Genomic DNA, 22,495 nt, shown 5'->3' on the forward strand with positions numbered 1-22,495 from the left:
CAGGGTGCTAAAAGATCTAAATTTAGTGGAACTTAAACTGTACTGTACTTCATTATTTCTTCGAATTTAATACAGATAGTGTACATATACAAGTAAAATTATTTGTATTATGTAATTGGAAGAAAAGCAGTGGTAATAGTGTATTTCAAATTTTAGCAAATAGCAGGACCACCTGAGAAGCCTGTTAAACATGCACATTTCTGGATTCTACCCTAGTGATTTTGATTCAGCAGATACCAAGTAATGCTCAGGAATCTGTGTTTTTAAACACCGCATGTGAATCTAGTGCAGATATGCTATGGATTACATTCTGAAAAGGGAATAATGTGTTTTGTGAATATCTGATCTTCATTGCCAGTGAAGACAGAGCAAGGGTGCTTCAGTAGATAATTGTGGACCCAGATCCCATGTGTATTTTATACTCAGCCTTCAAACCAGTGGCTGCAGCTATCTAGGGGGACAATTTTAAATGTCTGAATTCTCATCTTGTTTTTATAGATATATGTATTTCTTAATTGACTTCAGAGAGAGAGAAAGGGAGTGAGAGAAACATTGATTTTTCTGTTCTACTTATTTATGCCTTCATTGGTTGATTCTTGTATGTGCCCTAACCTGGATTGAACCCCTGTGTTGGCTTATCAGGCTGAGGCTCTAACCACTTGAGTTACCTTAAAGTTTATAGCTAAGGAAAAGACCTGTAGCATAGGAGCTTACTTAAGTAATGGAATAGGAGCTTTATCATATTTTGCTGTGTATAATGCGCACCCATGTTTTTGTGTGTATTATACGTGGGATTATTATATCCATTATTATACCCATGGTATATAATCTTTATACCCATGTATAATGCACACCTTCATTTTTCCCTCAAAAATTTGGGCAAAAAAGTACACAATACAGATGGCAAAATATACTAGTCAGTCTATAATTACAGCGTTAGCTTACATAGAAAATTGTCAAGTACTGAAATTAATAACTTTTTAAAAAATTATGAAATTAGCCCTGACCAGTATGGCTCAGTTGTTTGGGTGTCATCCGGCAAACTGAAAGGTCTCCCATTCAATTCCCGGTCAGGGCACATGCCTGGGTTGCAGGTTTGGTCCCTGGTCAGGGCACCTATGAGTGTCAACTGATTGGTTTCTCTCCCTGTCTTAAAAATAAAAGGGAAAAAAATAAATTAAAAAAATTAAAATTACAAAATGAGCACATCTTGTTGAAAATACAGAAAGGGAGAATGAAAAAATTAATCATTGATAATTCTACTACCAGAAATAACTATTGTTAACATTTTATTATACTAATTTTAGTTTTTCATTGCTACTTTTAAGAATTGGGTTAGGGTACAGTCCTTTTGGGACATAGGAGTCAGAATTAAATTACTTGTATATTACATGGATGGAACAAGCTGTGTCGTATCTCTAGTCAGTCTTCCACTATTTGTTTTTCTTCTAAACTGTCACTTTTTTAAAGTAACTTTTAAAAATATTTTTTCATTTATTTTGATTTGTTTTCAGATGACAAAGAAATGTTCTCAACTTTTAACTCTAGAGAAACAATTGGAGGAAAAAATAGTTGCTTATTCCTCTATTGCTGCAAAAAATGCGGAACTTGAACAGGAGCTTATGGTAAAAATTACCCTACCCCCCTTTTTTTTTTTTCACTACAAATTTACCATGACTTTAAGGCACTTAATTTGTGACAGCCTGTTTGTTTTAGTATCATTATTATAAAATGTGCCGTATAGGAAAGTATAAATTCTAGTAAAATCTTCTTATTTCTTTTTTGTTGATCTGTGTTTTTTAGGTTAATAGGCTTATATGCAACTGTTACCTACATTTTCTTTTCTTTTACATTTTCTCATTTTTATCCTAGTAGAGCTGAAGGAAGTGGTAGTAGTTCTTTGACATTCTCAGTATTTTAAAGTAGTGTAATTTTCTCATTTTGATATAATTTTTAAAATAACCATTTTGCCTTTTTCATAAATATTTAAATATTTTTGAAGTTTGACATATTAAGTACTATGGATTTTTTAAAAGTATAAATTATCACTAATGCTTTACTGATGTACTTTTATGTAAAACTGGCCCTTGATTATATTCTTAATTGTTTTTGTATTTCTAGGAAAAGAATGAAAAGATAAGAAGTCTAGAAACCAATATCAATACAGAGCATGAGAAAATTTGTTTAGCTTTTGAAAAGGCAAAGAAAATTCATCTTGAACAGCATAAAGAAATGGAGAAGCAGATTGAAAGAGTAAGATACTAATATTTTTTACCAGTATATGTGATGTATAGTTAGAATATAGATGCTAAAAATTACCTTAAACATTACTAGCCCAGCCTTCTTTATTTTTTTGATATGTGAAGAAATAAAGACAGAAAAATTATTGGCAAATGTTATAATTAGAATTCCATTACTCTGGATCATTTTATAATGCTTTCTTATGTAGTACTGCTGCTGTTTCAGTTTTAATCATCATTTTTTGAAGTTATCAAACTAAGAGTGATTCTGTAGACTCTTTCCACTAGAGATCTAAGTTGTTTCAAGACTGGTTGAGAATAGAAGCACTCTTAACCCTGAGTGGAAAGTAGATAGACAAAACAAAAGTAAAGAAAAAGGTGTGAGACCAAGAACTCAAGATTTAATAAAAAAATTGATCATGTGTATATGCTTAAAGTCAGAATGGCGCTAATGAGGGAAAAATATATGAGCTTGAAATATAGAGCAATAGACACTATTCAGTCTGAGCAACAGAAAAAAAAAAAGTTTTGGAAGAAAATGAACAGAGGCTCAGAGACATGTGGGACAATATCATAAATATCTAACATTCATGTTTGCAGAGTCCCAGAGAAGAGAATAAGGTTGGTGCAAAAAAATATTTGAAGGAATAATGACAGTAAACTTCACAATTTTATTGAAGGAAATAAATTTATAAATTCAACAAGCTAAGTGGGGTAAAGTCAAAGAAAACAACTTTCCAATATACCAAAGTTCTTGTGGAAAACCAAAACAAAAATGTCTTAAAAGCATCCAGAGATAAATAACACATTGCATTTAGAGGAACAAAGATTAAAAGTACTGTAGAATTCTCATCAAGAACTGAAAGTTAGAAGACAGAAAACTTTTTTTTTCTGGTGCTGAAAGAGAAAATCCATTAACCTATAATTCTATATCCAGTAAAAATATTCTTTAGGAAATATTAAAACATTCTTAGAATGAGCACAGTTTAGAAAATTTGTCACCAGGTGACTTGTTCTAAAATAAAATTCTTCAGGCAAAAAGAAATATCAGAAGTAAACTTGGAATCTCAGGGGTGAAGAGCAACAAAAACAGTAACTTTTTGGTTAGATATAGTATGAACTATTTGTTTTCTCTAAAGGTTGTATTACAGTTGAAAGAAAAAATGATAACATCTAGTGAAGTTTTTAATATATGCTGGTGTAATACATTGGAAACTACAGTATAAAAGAGGGAGGGTCAAGGGATCTCTGATTATATAAAGCTTCTGTACTTCATTTCAAGTGGCAAAATCTTAATTTTCAGTAAGCTTTGAAAAATTAAATATGTATATTATAATCCCCAGAAAACCACTAAAAGCATACAGATATAGTTAAAGAGCCAATAGATGAAATAGAATTCTGAAGATACTCATATATTTAAAAGAAGGCTGGAAAGGAAAAACAGGAATGAAAAACAGGAGAGAAAGAGAAAACTAATAATAAAATTATATGCTTAAATTGAGTCATACCAGACTTCTGGCAAGATGGAGGCATAGGTGGATACACCGTATCTCCACGCACAACCAAGATTGGAACAACAACAATTTAGAGGCAGAATAACACCCAGAACTGACAGAAAATTTATTTGAATGGAAGTCGGACAGCCAAGAAGTTGAATTAAACCCGTTTATCCAGACTGCTAGGAGGGGCGGAGCCAAGCAGCTGGGCACGGGTCGCGGCGCAGAGAACTGGGAGAATTGGGTGCAAAAGGCAACCAGGAGCATGTAGGGCATCTAGGTTGCGCAAGATGGCAGTGGTGGACCCTGAGTACGCAAGCAGCAGCTGGCAGACCCAGTGAGGCGACGATTGTGGACCAGGGCAGAGCGCGCAACCAAGGATCCCAGGGAACAGACTGAGGTCCCACAGAAAATGGAGCTACCGCCATTGTTCCCTCTTGATCCCACCCCCACATACAATGTCACAATCTAGCGACTGGGGTGCCCAGCCCCGGTGAACACCTAAGGCTCCGCCCCTCACCGTAACAGGAGCAACCAGACCAAAAAAAAAAAAAAAAAAAAGGAGAGAGAGAGAGGGAGATGGCTCAAACAGAAGAACAAATCAGTGCCCCAAAACTCATCCTTTTGAGCAACCAAGAGATAGCTAACCTATCAGATGCACAGTTAAAAACACTGGTGATCAGGAAGCTCACAGAATTGGTTGATTTTGGTCACAAATTAGATGAACAAATACAGGTTACCATAAAAGAAATGAAGGAAAATGCACAGGGAACCAATAGTGATGGGAAGGAAACTGGGACTCAAAACAGTAGAGGAGACCAGAAGCAAGAAAGAAACAACCAAACAGGAAAGAATGGAGAAATAAGAATTCAAAAAAACGAGGAGAAGCTTAGGATCCTCCAGGACATCTTTAAACATTCCAACATCCGAATTGTAGGGGTACCAGAAGGGGAACAGGAAGAGCAGCAAGTCGAAAAGTTATTTAAACAAATAATAAAGGAGAACTTCCCCATTCTGGCAAAGGAAATAGACTTCCAGGAAGTCCAGGAAGCTCAGAGAGTCCCAAAGAAGTTGGACCCAAGAAGAAACACACCAAGGCACATCATAATTCCATTAGCCAAGATTAAAATGAAGGAGAGAATCCTAGAAGCAGCAAGAGATAAGGGGACAGTAACCTACAAGAAGTTCCCATCAGACTGTCAGCTGATTTCTCAAAAGAGACCTTGCAGGCAAGAAGGGGCTGGGAAGAAGTATTCCAAGTCATGAAAGACAAGGACCTATACCCCAGACTCCTCTATCCAGCAAAGCTTTCATTTAGAATGGAAGGGCAGATCAAGTGCTTCTCAGATAAGGTCAAGTTAAAGGAGTTCATCATCACCAAGCCCTTATTTTATGAAATGTTAAAGGGACTTATCTAAGAAAAGAAGATAAAGAAAAAACATGTATAGTAAAAGGACAGCAAACTCACAATTATTAACAACTACACCTAAAGCAAAACCAAAAGAAACTAAGCAAACAACTAGAACAGGAACAGAACCACAGAAATGGAGATCACATGGAGGGTTAGCCACAGGGGAGTGGGAGGAGGAGAGAGGGAGAAAAGGTACAGAGAATAAGTAGCATAGATTGTAAGTAGGAAATAGACAGGGGGAGGGTGAGAATAGTATGAGAAATGTAGAAGCTGTCATACTAGTATGACACATGGACATGAACTAAAGGGGGGGAAGTGGGTGGGAGAGGGTGTGCAGGGTGGAGGGGAGTGAAGGGGGGAAATGGGACAACTGTAATAGTATAATAAATAAAATATATTTTAAAAAAATCCAGAAATAGCTATGTAAGTTCTGAAACATATATACAATAAAATATTCTGGAACTATTAAAAAAATTAAGTCATATCAAATACTACTTTAGACTAACGTATGCTAAATATACCAAATAAAGACCTGTGATTGTGAGATTGGATTAAAAAATAAGATTCAGATATATGTGCTCTTCAAGAAATCCATTAAACATAAAGATAGATAGGTTAACTATAAATGGTTAAAAAAACATCTACCAGGCAAAGAAAAGGAAGCTGCAGAAGCTATATGAAAATCAGAGTAGACATCAGAAGAAAGAAAATGACAATGAATAAAGAGGAATATTACATAATGATAAAAGACTCAATTTACTAAGAATTCATAACAGTCTTAAATGTGTAGGTACCTAACACTAGAATTTGAAAATACATGAAGTAAATGTGAAGAGGTCTGAAAGGAGAAAGAAATTAATCCATAATTATAGTTGCAGACATCAACACTCCTCTTTTATGTAATCAATAGAATAAGTAGACAAAAAAATCAAGGATCTAGAACTCACCTGAACAACAGTGTCAGTCAACTTAGCCTAATTAACATTTATGGAATATTCCACCCAACAACAGAATATGAGGTCTGTCCAGAAGGTATCCAGCCAGGTAATACGAAAAACGGACATTTATTGAAGAAGATACAAGATACCAGAAACATTGTATATAGGACAATGACACCGTCTCAGTCCCCTCCAAAGTAAGCACTTTGGGACCTTACACAGTATTCCCAGTCACCATCAGCTGCCCTGTCAGATATTTCTGAATCTTATCCATGGTCTGAAATCTCTTCCCTTTCAAAGGTGATTTTAGTTTTGGGAAAAGCCAGAAGTCATGGGGTGCCATATCTGGCCTGTTGTGGGGCTGAGTCACCTGGGTGATTTGATGTTTCCCCCCAAAAATCTGCATGAGATGTGATGCATGAGTGGGTGCTTTGTTGAGATTAAGCTGCCAATCACTAGTTGCCCGTAGCTGTGGCCTCCTGAATCATCTGAATAGTTTCTGCAGAGGAATGTTCAAGCTTAATGCAAACTTTGATGCAGATACATTGCTCTACTTGCTCAGTCATTTCAATGTGATGGCCACACAGTACACATGCTCATTCAGTGGTGTCTGCTGCCACCACTGACTAGTACAGTGAAGCATCATTGTTCACGCATGTGCATTCTAGTTCACTCTCCTTGGCTGCCAGGTTACATTGATGTCACACAAACCATTCTTGTTATATTAACAATGGTTGGACTTTTTCCATGCAGACGTTATATACGTTCTTCTCCAATACACCTGAAACATTCACCAAGGTATACTGTACACCAGGTCAGAATAAACTTTATCAAATGTAAAAATTAAAACCATACAGAGAATGTTCTCTGACCCCAGTGGAATTAAACTAGAAACCATTAAGATATCTGAAAAAAATCTTCAAATATTTGAAGCTAAATAACACACTTCTAAATAATCCATGGATCAAAGAGTAAGTCTCAAGGGCAATTAAAACACTTGAAACTGAATGAAAATGAGAACATGACATAAAAATTTGTGGGATGCAGCTAGAGCAGTTCTGTGAAGTTTATAGCATTAAATGCATATATTAAAAGAAAGTGAAGAAAGTCAATAATCTAAACTTTCACCTTCAGAAACTATGAAAGGAAGAGCAAAATCAACCCAAAAGAAGCTGAAACATGGAAGTAATAAAAGGCATATTTCAAATAACTGAAATTGAAAAGAGAATGTAGAAAAAAATCAGTGAAAACCAAAGCTGGTTCTTTGATAAGATCAACAAATTTATAAACCTGTAGCCAGTCTGACCAAGAAAAAAGGAGAGAAAACACAAATTCCCTGTATCCAGAATGATATGGGTATATAGAACTACAGACCCTGAAGATATTAAAGGTTAATAAAAGAATACTACAAACAGGTCTGTGCACATTAATTTGACAACTTCTATGAAATAAACCAGTTCTTCAAAAGACACTAATCATACTTTGTAAGACAGATCATCTGAATAGTTCTACATGTATTTAAAAAATTGGATTTGTAATTTAAAAGCTTTCAAAAAAATAAAGTTGCAGGCCCATATGCTTTCACTGATAAATTCTTAACAAACATTTAAGGAACTAGTAACAATTCTATACAATCTCTTCCAGAATAAAGAGGAAGGATTACTTTGCAACTTATTTGATGAGGCTAGCATTACCATGATATCAAATTAAGGCATAGACAGTATCAGAAAAGAAACATAGACTAACGTAGCTTATGAACATTGAAGCAAAAATACTTGACAGAATTTCATTACATATTGTTCATGGATCTACAAATGTAGTATTTAAAAGCACAAAAAGTGTGTATAAGAATGAAACACACCACAGAATAATACAGGTCAGTTTCAGCATAGTATTGGTGAAGGAGTAAAGGAATAAGACACAGGTATGTGATTTCATTTCTTCTCTAAAAGGAGAAAAACTAAAGGAAATTTGGCAAAATGCAAAAAATGTATGTAATTTCAGTAGTAGTTCAACATGAGAGTATTATATCTCTTTGTATATTTAAATTTAAAAATGTTTTAAATTTGAGATAAAAATTAATACATCTCATTTTTATGTTTAGCTTGAATCTCAACTAGAGAAAAAGGATGAACAATTTAAAGAACAAGAAAAGACTATGTCCATTTTGCAGCAAGACATAATGTGCAAACAACATCATCTTGAATCACTAGACAGACTCTTGACAGAAAGCAAAGGGGTAAACCATCTTTATAAAAATGCCATTTAAGAGCTGACTGATAGCCCTTGGTGGGTGGCTTGGCTGGTTGGAACATTGTCTGCTATACTAAAAGGTTGTGGGTTCAATTCCTGATCAGGGCACATAACCTAGATTTTGGGTTTGATCCTCAGTCCGGGCAGGTGTAGGAGGTAGTCAATGTATGTTTTGCACATCAGTGTTTTTCTCTCTCTCTCTACCCTGCCTTCCTCTCTGTCTAAAGCCAGTAAAAATATATCCTTAAGTGAGTATTTAAAAAAAAAGCTGAGTGGTACATTTAGCTTATGTTTCTGTAACATACCTTTAATTCTATCAATTGTTTAACAGCACATTAGTAATGCTAAAATATTTATATGCATACTTACACTTTTGCTTACTAATATGTGTGATTTCAGGAAATGGAAAAGGAAAATCTGAAGAAAGATGAAGCTTTGAAAGCATTACAGAACCAAGTATCAGAAGAAACAATCAAGGTTAGGAGACTAATACTTTAAAAAAAATTTTTAATTAAAAAAATTTTTTTTCATAATGGAGTCATTCCTGTAGCTTTTTCGCTTTTCCCTATAAATTGTAAAAATCAATTAAACAGTAAATATTTTACCTAGATCAGTGGACTTAGTTTCTATAAGTATATTTTCTTTAATGTGATCTTAATTATTTGATAGTTAATAATTTAGTTTGTATAATATCTAACCTCTTTTTTTTGCCTTTAACCTCTGTTTCTTTTTTTTTTTTAACATTAGCTACTTACTAACATTACAAGTAAAGAATTAACAGAGTGAAGGAAGATGAAACTACATATAGTCCACTTTTGTTTCTTTTAATCTGTTCTAGGATTAATTAGGGGATAAATTCAGAATTTCCAAATAAAATACAGTTTTGTGGCTAATATATTTTTATGCTTAAAAGCCAGGGATTTGGAGCTGAATTAACTTGGATTTCAGTTCTTGCTTCAGTGTGTTTACTAACTGATTATAACCTTGCCTGGGTTATTTATGCCCTCTGAAATTTGATTTTTTATCTGTAAAATAAGGATAACAATAGTGTGAGAATTAAATTAATGAGGTACATAAAATGTCTAGCATATACTAAGTTACTCAAAGTTTAATAAGTAATTACTATGTATTTAATATTTTCTCATTTCCATTTTTAGTGTTAAATATAAATCCAAGCATACGGCTATCTTTATTCTGTCATATATAGCTTGAGTATAATGGATTTTTAAAAGTCTGTGTTGTTCAGTACTTTTTTCCTACTACTCTATTTTTTAATCCATTTTGTGACCTTGTGTAACTTTGTAAACACAGTTATAGGTTTATCCATAACTTTCCTATAGTATTTTCCAAAACTTTTAACATTTTGTGCCATATCAATTTATTTCCTCATATAAAATTAAACTCTAAGATCATTAACATTAAAAAATATTACCGTACAAAGGTTGTAGGCTTGAAATAATTTTATTAAATAAAGTTGATATTGCCACTTAACTCCTGTTTTTCTTTAAACTACCTAACACATCTGGCCAACCACTTGGTAAGTTATTTCTTCTAGTTAATAACCAGATATGAAACAGGAAGGAAATCAGTGAAAGAATAAATTATGATGTTGGGTTTTATTCCCTTGGTACCTTTAATAACTATGCTGTTATTGGAGAAAAAGTCAAAATAAGAAACAAAAATCATATGACTCAAGCTATACTAAATGGTTCTTAACATATAGGATATTTGTAGCAACAAAGTAGAAGTTTGAAATCTAGTTCTCTTTTCTTGATTATGTCATTACCACCTTTCCTGACTTTTGGCCATGTCCTTCTGCATGTCTCAGTTTGTTCTCTGCATAAAAAAAATATGAATTTTCTATCTGTAGGAGAGTTACAGGGATCAGTTTACAGTTATGTCACTTATAAAAGTGTGATGTAGCTTTTAGCTTAATGAAAGCTAGAAGATTGACGTGAATTCCAAACAGGTAACAAGAAACCAGTAAACTAGAGCCATTATGTTGTCTTCCCTTGACTTCTATTAAATACAAAGTTGAGAACATACTTACTAGATTTAGAGATTTTATTTAATTTTGCTTTGTTTTGGTTTTATTTACCACTCCAGATTCTTTTTCTCCCCCCAAAGAAAATTATAAGTGGAAAACACAAACAAAAAAGAAGAGCTTAGGTGCTTTTGTTGAAGAAAGGGTAGCCTAGAACTCCCATCTGGTTGCCCCCAGACTGTGTCCCTAAGGAGGTTCACAAGAGCAGTACAAATACTTATATTTGTAAGTGGTTTGTGTAAAGTAATGACATTTATTTATTTGAGATTCAGAGTAGTAGTTTGTTTTTTATTTATATTTATTTATTTTAATGGTTTATTAATTTTAATTAAATTCCATCCTACAAAATTACTGAAAGACTAGTGTACAGAATATCTTTGCACCCCTCACCTAGATTCACTGTCTGTTAAACTCTATCTATACTCACTTCATCTCTCTCTGCACACACATGCACATGCCCACTTGTGTTTGCACCCACCTAATCCCACCCCTGCTCACACACTCCCTTTTTTCCAGACCGCTTGGGAAAAGGTTGCAGATATCATAACATTGTATACCCTTAATACTTAAAGCTATATCTCCTATGAACAGAAACTTTCTCTTACATGACCACACCACCTATACTTACCAGAGAAAATAAACCATAATTCAGTAACATCATTCAATACACAGTCCATGCTGAAATTTTTGCAATTATTTAAATTTTTTTTTATTTTTTAATATATTTTATTGATTATGCTATTACAGTTGTCCCATCCCCCCTCTCCTTTATTCCCCTCCACCCTGCACACACCCTCCCACCCACATTCCTCCCCTTTAGTTTATATCCATGGGTCATATATATAAATTCTTTGGCTTCTACATTTCCTGTGCTATTCTTAACCTCTCCCTGTCTATCTTCTACCTACCATTTAGGCTACTTATTCTCTGTACCTTTACCCCCTCTCTCTCTACCCACTCCCCTGCTGATAACCCTCCATGTGATTTCCATTTCTGTGATTCTGTTCCTATTCTAGTTGTTTGCTTAGTTTGTTTTTCCTTTAGGTTTGATTGTTAATAACTGTGAGTTTGTTGTCATTTTAATGTTCATATTTTTTATCTTCTTTTTCTTAGATAAGTCCCTCTAAAATTTCCTATAATAAAGGCTTGGTAATGATGAACTCTTTTAACTTGACCTTATCTGAGAAGCACTTTATCTGCCCTTACATTCTAAATGAAAGCTTTGCTGGATAGAGCAATCTTGGATATAGGTCCTTTCCTTTCATAACTTGGAATACTTCTTCCCAGACCCTTCTTGCTTACAAGGTCTCTTTTGAGAAATCAGCTGGCAGTCTGATGGGAACTCCTTTGTAGGTAACTGTCTCCTTTTCTCTTGCTGCTTTTAAGAGTCTCTCCTTATCTTTAACCTTGGGTAATGGAATTATGATGTGTCTTGGTGTGTTCCTCCTTGGGTCCAACTTCCTTGGGACTCTCTGAGCTCCCTGGACTTACATGTCTGTTTCCTTTGCCAGATTAGGGAAGTTTTCCTTCATTATTTTTTCAATCAAGTTTTCAATTTCTTGCTCTTCCTCTTCTCTGGTACCCCTATGATTTGTATGTTGGAATGTTTAAAGTTGTCCCAGAAGTCCTTAAGCCTGTCCCTTTTTTGAATTCTTATTTCTTCATTCTGTTCTGGTTGAATGTTTATTTCTTCCTTTTGTTCTAAATCATTGATTTGGGTCCCAGTTTCCTTCCCTTCACTAAAAAAACATATTTTCATTTTCTTACTGACTTCAGCAGATTGAAAATATTCACACCATAGCATTGTTAGCATGATATACCAGTTTGTATTCACTTTTCCATTTTTCTTGATCAAGGGAACTTAAGGATTAAGCTTATCTTTTTCAGTTAAAAAAGTATTTACCTTACAGATTCTTGGTAGTTGGCCCATCTGTCTTGCCAAACTTATCACCTAAGTACCGATCTCCAACAAATTTATACTCTTGATACGCAGAGCTCCTGTCAGCTTCTCACCATTCCCTTTTATAGTAACCTAACTCTGAGCATACTTCCTCATCCTGGAATGCTCTTTTTCACTTGTTCAAGTCCTATTTGTCCTATTTGTCCTCAAGTCCTATTAAGACTGCAGTCTCTGCTTCACTAGTTTCCTATGAAAAATTAGTTTTTAAGTAAATCTCTTAAGTAAGAGAAATTACTTAAATCTCTTTTAAGTAAATCTGTAATAGCATTTTATATCCTATGTTTGACTGTATAGTCCCTGTTTGAAGCAGTGAGTTAACGTTAGGATGCAAATCTGTTAAGTATTGAGCATATAATAAACACTTACTGTTAAGTTGATTTTTCTTTTTTGCATTTTTCCTGCTTAGGTCAGACAGTTAGATTCAGCATTGGAAATTTGTAAGGAAGAACTTGCCTTGCATTTGAATCAATTGGAAGGAAATAAGGAAAAGTTTGAAAAACAGCTAAAGAAGAAATCTGAAGAGGTAAATGAATGTTTTCTTCATATATGGAATATTTTTCAAGTGTTTTTTTGAGACACTATTTTCAAGATGCTTTATGAGTACATCTTTATGTAGCTCATATAAAAGATCTCCTCAATAAAGTGGATATTTTAATTTTATATTCTTTTAAAAATAAACATTATTGCCCTGACTGGTGTGGCTCAGTGGATTGAGCACCAGCCTAGGCTGTGAACCAAAGGGTTGCCCATTCCATTCCCAGTCAGGGCACATGCTTGGGTTGCAGGCCAGGTCCCCAGTAGGACCTACATTGATGTTTCTCTCCCTCTCTTTCTCCTTCCCTTTCTCTCTGTAAAAATAAATAAATAAAATCTTTAAAAAGTAAACATTATTTCAGTGAGGTACAAAATATGACATCTTAAAATTGGTACTTTTACATATTTTTAGGGAATCAGAAAATTAATTATAAATATCACAAAGTAAGTCTAATATAGATGAATAATACTTAGAACATTGTTTGAGACTTAGAAGTATAAAATTCTTAAAATATTTTCCATTTTGCTTTTGTTTTTTCTAGTTGTCTGAAGGATTGAGAATTAGAAGTTAACTTTATTGAGATGAGTTTCTCAGATGTTAGAACATTTTTCTTGAGTTATCTGTGTCTATTATTGAATTATCTATTCGTATCGTCATTTTGTATCACTTTGCTTTCAACAAAATAGGTACTCAGTAAATGTTTGCTCAGAATAATCTTTGAGGAATTCCTATATATCTTTATTAGAAGTTATAATACGGGATGGGCAAAAGTAGGTTTACAGTTGTGACTATGTGAAATACAGTTTATTCTTGTATTAGTATTTTATTGTGTTATTTTCCATAGAAACAACTGTAAATGTACTTTTGCCAACCCCTGTATTATATATTTGAACCTTAAAATTATGATTAGAAATAGCCTCCTATAAGTCTTTGTTAAGTTGACTTGAATGTAGCAGAAAAGTCCAACCAGAAAAGCAGGAACTCCTCTGTATCTTTAAAATGGAGGGATTTTTTTTTACAGAGAAGTAGGTACACAGGTGATGAAAGAGGAGAAAAGCCAATTGAAGTATGCTAAGGTGACTCAGGGTATCACAGCAAGGATCCCCTTAATATCCTTAGGGTTAGATGAACATCAAGGAGAGTTGATGTGATGATAGTTGGGTAGCAGGTCTGCTTGGTGGAGCTAGGGTCACAGAGAAAGAGTCTGTCTAGTAGAAATTGGGCCATAAAGGAGAACTCTACTACTGGCCCCTCCCAGTGGCCAAATCTCTGTTACCCAGAGGGCAGTTTCCTGCAATATACAGAGCAGAGCAGGGGGAAATCAGGGTAGCTCTAAGACCAGCATTTCAGACTTAGATGCACCATGTAATTATATAACTTCAGATGTAAAAAAAAAACAGAAGAAGAAGAAGAAGAAGGAGCCATTATATTTTATATCGTCCTGTCTTCTTTCTTCCACTTCCCTTCATAAAGATTTTTATGTCATCTTTGACAGATGGACATATGCATTTCTCCACTCCAATATATGGAAACGTATGTATTTCTCCACTCCAAGCCTAAACTGTGGATACCTTGACTTTTTAAAATACAAATGTCTTTTTTTTTTTTTGGCCACAATCTCCTTTAAGATATTGTTTAGGCATTTGCTCTAGAGCTCTCAGTTATACTATAGTATAAAAGGACCTAGGAGAGATGGAATCTGGAGATAGGCAGTGTTTGTAGTAAGATTGTTTTTACAAATAGCATCAAGAGACAAGGTAGAGCCCTGGCTGGGGTAGCTCAGTGGATTGAGCGTGGACTAAGAACCAAAGGGTCATCAGTTCAATTCCCAGTCAGGGCACATGCCTGGGTTGCAGGCCGGGTCCCCAGTGGGTGCCACGTGAGAGGCAACCACACACTGATGTTTCTTTCCCTCTCTTTCTGCCTTCCTTCCCCTCTCTCTAAAAATAAATAAATAAGATCTTTTAAAAAAAGAGACTAGGTAGATTATTGACATTTACCCAAAATTAACTCACAGCTTTTTTTCAAAATAGTGAAAATATGAACTGAGGTTCAAACTGAATTAGAAGCCCTGGCTGGGTGGCTCAGTTGGTTAGAGTGTTGTCCCAATTTGCCAAGGTTTGGGGTTCGATCTTCAGTCAGGGCACATATAAGAATAAATAAATAAATAAATAAATAAAACAAATCGATCTCTCTCTCTCTCTTCTGCCTTCCCCCTACCCTTCCGTCCTTTCCTCTCCTTCGTTCACTTCCCTTCTCTCTAAAGTCATCAGTAATTAAAAAAAAAATTAGCCCTGACCTTAGTGTGGCTCAGTTGGTTGGTCATCATCCCGCAAACTGAGAGTTCTATTTTATTCCTGGTCAGGACACGTGCCTGGGTTGTGGTTTTGGTCCCTGGTCAGGGTGCATAAGGCAGGCAACTGATCGATGTTTTCTCTCTCACATCAGTGTTTCTCTACTTCTTTTTCTCCCTTTCTTCCCCTCTTTCTAAAATAAATAAATACATAAATAAATAAATAAATAAAAACTTAAGAAATTTGGTAACTGAATTAGAAATCAGAAGCAGTAGTCAGGTATGTACAACCTTACTAGAGAATAAGTAAGAAAGATTTGCAAGCTCTTTTATTTCTACTGATTTATTGGCTTAAGTACATGTGCATTGGCTTACTTAAAAGCCCATCTTTCATTTTTTTGTGTATATTGATATGAAACATATAGACAAATCCAATTACTATTTACTTTTTTTAAGGCACTGACTCTTACATTTACTTACTTTTGACATACTTGTCTTCAGAACAAATTATAATGTCTTACAAAGAAAACTAATGATGGTTAATATAATTAATATTACAGCAAAGTTGTGAGGTTTTCATCATATATAGCTAGGTTTTAGTAAATTTGATTTAATCCTTAGTACATCTATTCTGTTAATAATAGAGGATATTATAAAGATGTTTTAATCTTTTAAATAAGCGCATATTTCCAAATCACATACTATCTGAATAATTAAGTGGCCCCAAAACATATTGGTAGAAAGTTAGCCAGTTATACAAACCTCCTTTTGTTTACACATGACAAAAAGCTAATAAATATTCCTCTAAGGGCATTACTCAATGAATATTCTTTTCCATATGTTGAAAATAAGTAAAGTTATTATTAAAATAATAGTGACTTTGGGGGTCCTGAATTATTTTGAAAATATTTTAATTCCATATTAATATGCCTTAAAGTGATAAAAGTATGTATTCATGCAAAATTACATTGTCAACATGCTACAAGAAAATAAACACAAAATTGATGTAAATAAGCCGAAACATTTTCTACATAAAGCATTTATTTATTAAAATCAATCATTTTAATAATAAATATCTTTATTCAAATTGATAGACTTAAATTTTGAACAGTTAGCATCATGTCATAACTCTTTTGGGTTATAGTTATATTTTCTAGTTTATATTTATATTAATATATAAAAATATTTGTATTGTATTTTTTAAAAGATTTTATTTATTTATTTTTAGAGAGAGGGGAAGAGAGGGAGAAATAGAGGGAGAGAAACATCCATGTGCGAGAGATATATCCATCAGTTTCCTCTTACATGCCCCCAACTGGGGACCTGCAACCCAGGCATGTGCCCTGAATGGGAATCAAATTGGCAGCCTTTCAGTTTACAGACCAGTACTCAGTCCACAGAGTAATATTAGCCAGGGCTTATTGTATTTTATTTAAGTAATAATTATGAGAGTGTCCTTTCTCTGGATTATACATTAATACTAGATAAACTTAATTGTAAAGTAGATTTTATAATGTAAAATTTTGACTTTAATTATAGAATAATGACTCCTTTAGGAAAACCTTATTCTCTGAATTTAATAACTTAGAAATTATAATCTAAAAACTATTTGTCAAATAGTATGAACTTTTAAAGTTAAATGGAAGTTAAATGTTAGTGCAATGAAATAAATGGTAATATAAATTTGATAGATACAGGTTAATTTTTTAAATTATATTTGTGATACAACCAACATATTAGATACTTCAAAATTTTTAATTTAAGTTATTTTGCCAGTGGCTTGATTACTAAAATAAATTTTTTATTGTTATTATGGCTTTCTTAGTGTTTTGGTAAGGCCTTATTTTTTTTCTGTTGCTTTGTCTGTTTTCATATTTTATTTATTTATTTTTCTGAACAGGGAAGTAAGTATAAAACAATGTACCAGTAGACAAAAAATAGTATTTAAACTTATCTTGAAGGCAAGTCAGTTCTATGTAAAATAAACTGTTAAAGTGTGATTTGCAGTTTTCTCAGGAGATAGCAGAGGGAAAACAAAGAAAGTAGGTGATATTGATACATATTTGTGGTAAATTATTTTCCAACAGACAAAATTAAGTAAAAAAGATTAGCCTAAGAAAGGACTATAATAATAGGATTAGAAATTGATTAGTTGCATGTGATATCTAAAGTTCTTCAAGTTTACAACATCATCGTATAATGAAGAAGTCTGAAATATAAGAGGTTATATTTCAATTATGAGTGTTCATCTGTTAGACAATTAGAAAAAATAACTAAGTCAGTATTCTCTTCTACTATTTCTTACAAGTTTGAAATTCCTGTTTTTTTTTTTCTGGAATGATAATTATTGGAAAGATTCTTTGCTCTAAAGGAATGGCTTTATTTTCCTTCATTTTAAAATACTTATTACAGAAGCAACAGTAAGATTTTTTTTTTTACTTTCATTAGCATCTATTTTTTGCCAAATTTACTGCCAGGCCCTAAGTATTTTTTTTCTTTAGTTTATAATGGGATATCTTTTTGTTCTCTGCAACCTCCTCTTCTGGCTTAGGAACACTGTGCTCTTTTTTCAGTAAGGATCATGCCATTGTGGCAGGCAGAGCTCATGTATCAGTTAACTCTCCCCTGAGGTCTGTAAGTTCTTCATCTTGGGAGTTTTGTTCACCTGTATGTGCTTAATGACCAGAGAATCTACATCTAAACCCTTAAGCTCAGCATTGCTCTTTGTGTGTTTGAGCATGTGTAGGAAAAATTCAGCCCTCTTTCTGGGCTACCGATCCTGTGTCCAGCCCCACTGTTTGGCCTGAGCACACCTACCAACTCCACCATTATAACTACAGAATGGCACACATTGCTTCTGCAAAGCGACATCCTACTGATGCTCATTGACTTTTCACATATGCATACCCTTGATGGCTGGGCAGTTTCATGAGTGTTCTTAAAGTGGACATGAAGATTTGATCCTCTTGACTTCCGGCTAAGATGGAGGCTTAGGTAGACACACTGTGCCTCCTGGCACAACGAGAATAAGGACAACAACAATTTAGAAACAAAATAACAGCCAGAACTGACAGAAAATTGAACTGTATGGAAGTCAGACAACCAAGGAGTTAAAATAGACACATTCATTCAGACTGGTAGGAGGGTGGAGTCTGGCAGCTGGGCGGAGAGGGATCACAACACAAAAAGCAGTGGCACTGGGCACACAAGACACCCTGGGCACGCAAGACGGCAGTGGGCAGACCCTGGGTGCACAGGCGGTGGCTGGCAGACCCTGGGCGCGAGGTGGCAACAGGCAGACTCAGTGAGGCAGCAATTGTGAAGCGAGGCACTACGGATAAGGTGGCTGGCTGACCAGGAGGTCCCACATTTGTGTGCAGATAAACCAGGTGAAACTGGGAAGCGAGGCAGAATGTGCAACCCAGGGTCCCAGCACCGGGAAATAAAGCCTCAAACACTGATTGAAAACACCTGTGGGGGTTGGGGTACAGGGAGAGACTCCGAGCCTCACAGGAGAGTTCATTGGAGAGACGCACAGGGTCCTAGAACATACACAAGCCCACCCACATAGGAATCAGCACCAGAAAGGCCCAGTTTGCTTGGGGGAAGTGGTGGAAGGCACTGAAATCTGACAGACTGCAGAGTAAGTGCCATTGTTCCCTCTCAGACCCCACCCCCACATACAGTGACACAACCCAGCAACTGGGTTGCCCCGCCCTGGTGACCACCTAAGGCTCCTCCCCTCGTGCCTAACAGGCACAACAAGACAAAAAAAAGGCCCAAACAGAAGAAAAGATCAAAGCTCCACAGAAAATACAATTAAGCAACCAAGAGATAGCCAACCTATCAGATACACAGTTCAAAGCACTGGTGATCAGGATGCTCACACAATTGGTTGAATTTGTTCACAAATTAGATGAAGAAATGAAGGCTATGCTAAGTGAAATGAAGGAAAATTCACAGGGAACAATAGTGATGGGAAGAAAACTGGGATTCAAATCAATGGAGTGGACCAGAAGGAAGAAAGAAACAACCAAACAGAAAAGAAGGAAGAAATAAGAATTCAAAAAAATGAGGAGGCATAGGAACCTCTAGGACATCTTTAAACATTCCAGCATCTGAATTATAGGGGTACCAGAAGGGGAACAGGAAGAGCAACAAGTGGAAAAGTTATTTAAACAAATAATAAAAGAGAACTTCCCCATTCTGGCAAAGGAAATAGACTTCCAGAAAGTCCAGGAAGCTCAAAGAGTCCCAAAGAAGTTGGACCCAAGGAGGAACACACCAAGGCACATCATAATTCCATTAGCCAAGATTAAAATGAAGGAGAGAATCCTAGAAGCAGCAAGAGATAAGGGGACAGTAACCTACAAAGGAGTTCCCATCAGACTGTCAGCTGATTTCTCAAAAGAGACCTTGGAGGCAAGAAGGGGCTGGGAAAAAGTATTCCAAGTCATGAAAGGCAAGGACCTACATCCAAGATTACTCTATCCAGCAAAGCTTTCATTTAGAATGGAAGGGCAGATAAAGTGCTTCCCAGATAAGGTCAAGTTAAAGGAGTTCATCATCACCAAGCCCTTATTTTATGAAATGTTAAAGGGACTTATCTAAGAAAAAGAAGATAAAAAACATGTATAGTAAAATGACAGCAAACTCACAGTTATTAACAACCACACCTAAAACAAAAACAAAAGCAAACTAAGCAAACAACTAGAACAGGAACAGAATCACAGAAATGGAAATCACATGGAGGATTAGCAACAGGGGATTGGGAGGAGGAAAGAGGGGAGAAAAGTACAGAGAATAAGTAGCATAGATGGTAGGTAGAAAATAGACAGGGAGAGGGCAAGAATAGTATGGGAAATGTAGATGCTAAAGGACTTATAATGCAGGAACATGAACTAAAGTGGGGGAGTGTGGGTGGGAGAGGGTGTGCAGAGTGGAGGGGAATGAAGGGGGGGGAAATGGGACAACTGTAATAGCATAGTCAATAAAATAAATTTTAAAATATTTGATCCTCTTGATTTGCATGATTTTGTGGAAGTGGTTGGGTCAAGTGAATATCGGACAATTTTCAGAGGTCATCTCCCTCTGGCTGCTTATGGGAGAAGAGCAATAACAAATCTTTTAAAGAAGATTTACCTACAGTCCACTCTCTAATACTTACATTTTCACTTTTCTATTTGCCTATGTGTTTTCATAATTACATTAATAAAACGTAATTGCTTTTTTCACTTAATTTCATTTTGTAAAATTTTATACTTGCTACTGTGTTTTAAATTGGTGGCATCACTTTAAATCAGATGGTATGTCATCATTTATTTAACCTCCTTTGGGGAGCAGGTGAACAATATTATAAAATGTACATTAAATTATACTACATTATACAATTTTAACAATAACCTCTTTTGGGCAGATTTTTAGAATTTGGACTTTTAAGACAAAGGACATTTTTTCCCCTTGTTAACACATGCCTTCAGATAACCTCAAAGGTATATTTTAAAGCAGTTTTGGGGGAACCCAGTATTGAAGTTTTAAATATTTGGAATGAATGAGTCTGATTTCTTATTTTGTCATTCCTTTGGGTGTTTTTTGGATCATGAATATTCAAAAGTGCAGCGCTAGTATATGTTTTTACAAACAATAGCAGTAATAGCAACAGTAATGTTATAAATAGCACTAACATGTAGTGCTTTCATTGCTGTAATTTGTTACCAAGGAGAAAAGATACATCAATGGGATTATAGAAAAATCCATGGCTTCCTGTATTTTCTTCCTTATTCTGGGAGGGGTCACATAGAACTTGCTTCATTCTGCAGCAGTGAAATATGGTAACATCTGCAGTATTCCTGCGCAGGGAAGCCTGCTTATGACTCAAAAGGTCAAGATATTTTAGGGGGGTTGGTTACGTAGGAACAGCCATAAGTATTAAAGTTCCAGACGCACGGAAGGAAACAACGATTTAATGTCCTAGCCAGGCAAAACAATTTCATTTCTTAGGGAATGTCAAAATTCACCTTTCCAGACACCAGCCAAGAGCCAACTCTATAAGTACTCCCTTCTAACGTATCTCCTCAGAAAAATGGGCCCTTCCCTTCCACATGATAACCTATAGCCATAAATACAATTGTCCCACGTGACAAGTGGGATCATTATCTAATAAGGCAAGACAGCTTAGACATTGTGTTGCTTTTTATTTGAAACATGTCATTATAATGAGAAATGTATGTATTTGTTAGGTGTATTGTTTACAGAAAGAGCTAAAGATGAGAAATCACAGTGTTCAAGAGACTTCTGAGCAAAACGTTATTCTACAGCATACTCTTCAGCAACAGCAGCAAATGTTACAACAAGAGACAATAAGGAATGGAGAGCTAGAAGACATTCAAACGAAACTTGAAAAACAGGTATATATTATTGGTCAGAATTATTATACTTGTATGAAATAGAAATTTTTACAATTGATAATACATTTTTTGTTATATAAATTGCTGCTTGACCTCAGAGAGGTTATATTATAAGAAATATTCTATATTAACATTGTTAAATGGATAAAGTTCTATTCCTGTGTAATGTGGCCATGTAATCCTATAAGCCCATTTTGTCATTCCATATAACTTGGTTATAATTTAGACTTCTTTTTCTATCTCTCCTTTCTTCTTGGACCTGAATGTAATACCAATATGAATCATCATACCTTCCAGTTTCTTCTTTTTGGATCAGGGCATGTGTGATAGCCCCTAAAGAAATTCCAAAGCAATGCCCTGAAAGAAAAATCCCTAGGGAACTACTTATTTCTAATAAGTTATTATTCCAAAGAAAGAGTCCTATGAAAATTTATACTAGTATCTAATCTTTGCTCTTTCATTTATTACCAAATTCATCTGAATTCTTCAGACAGATATTTCACACCTTTTGTTCTTTTTCTCTTTCAAACTTTACAGAAATATACACATTAAAAATGATGGTTCTGTGTAATCTCACTACCTATGTATTCTGAATTCATTCTCAACATCTCCAATGGAGCTAAAGAATCTCCTGTCAGTAAATTCAAACTTATCAGTCAGGTATTATGTATTTTCTTTTTTAGAGACCTCATTCCTATAACTCTCTGTCCCTTTTGTTAAAATCTAGACCTATTGCTTGATATGCCTGTTGTACATACAGCCTTATCCTGATGCATTTCTTCATCTCATCTGTATGAGAGTCCCAGTTCCTAGATTTCTTGTCATTGACTCTGGGTTTTGCAGGATTGATTATAATTCTTGTTCCCTCTAAAGTTGTTTTCATTTCTCTAATGATCTTATGTTTCTTTTTCTGTTTTT

At 34.9% G+C, this 22,495-nt stretch overlaps 1 protein-coding gene across 3 annotated transcripts in view; it reads left to right on the forward strand.

Moving 5' to 3' along the window:
* The window catches only part of CCDC18 (coiled-coil domain containing 18), a 122,830-nt gene that overhangs the window by 39,303 nt on the left and 61,032 nt on the right, over window positions 1–22,495 (forward strand). For all 3 annotated transcript variants that reach the window (XM_036026433.1, XM_036026434.1, XM_028511477.2), the window contains 6 exons: window positions 1,515–1,625; window positions 2,122–2,253; window positions 8,190–8,324; window positions 8,738–8,815; window positions 12,749–12,865; window positions 21,410–21,577. In XM_036026433.1, coding sequence (XP_035882326.1) covers window positions 1,515–1,625; window positions 2,122–2,253; window positions 8,190–8,324; window positions 8,738–8,815; window positions 12,749–12,865; window positions 21,410–21,577 — 741 coding nt within the window. The remainder of the gene's footprint in view (window positions 1–1,514; window positions 1,626–2,121; window positions 2,254–8,189; window positions 8,325–8,737; window positions 8,816–12,748; window positions 12,866–21,409; window positions 21,578–22,495) is intronic.

The sequence above is a fragment of the Phyllostomus discolor genome, chromosome 5 (genome assembly GCF_004126475.2).
Source record: "Phyllostomus discolor isolate MPI-MPIP mPhyDis1 chromosome 5, mPhyDis1.pri.v3, whole genome shotgun sequence".
NCBI classification, from domain to species: domain Eukaryota; kingdom Metazoa; phylum Chordata; class Mammalia; order Chiroptera; family Phyllostomidae; genus Phyllostomus; species Phyllostomus discolor.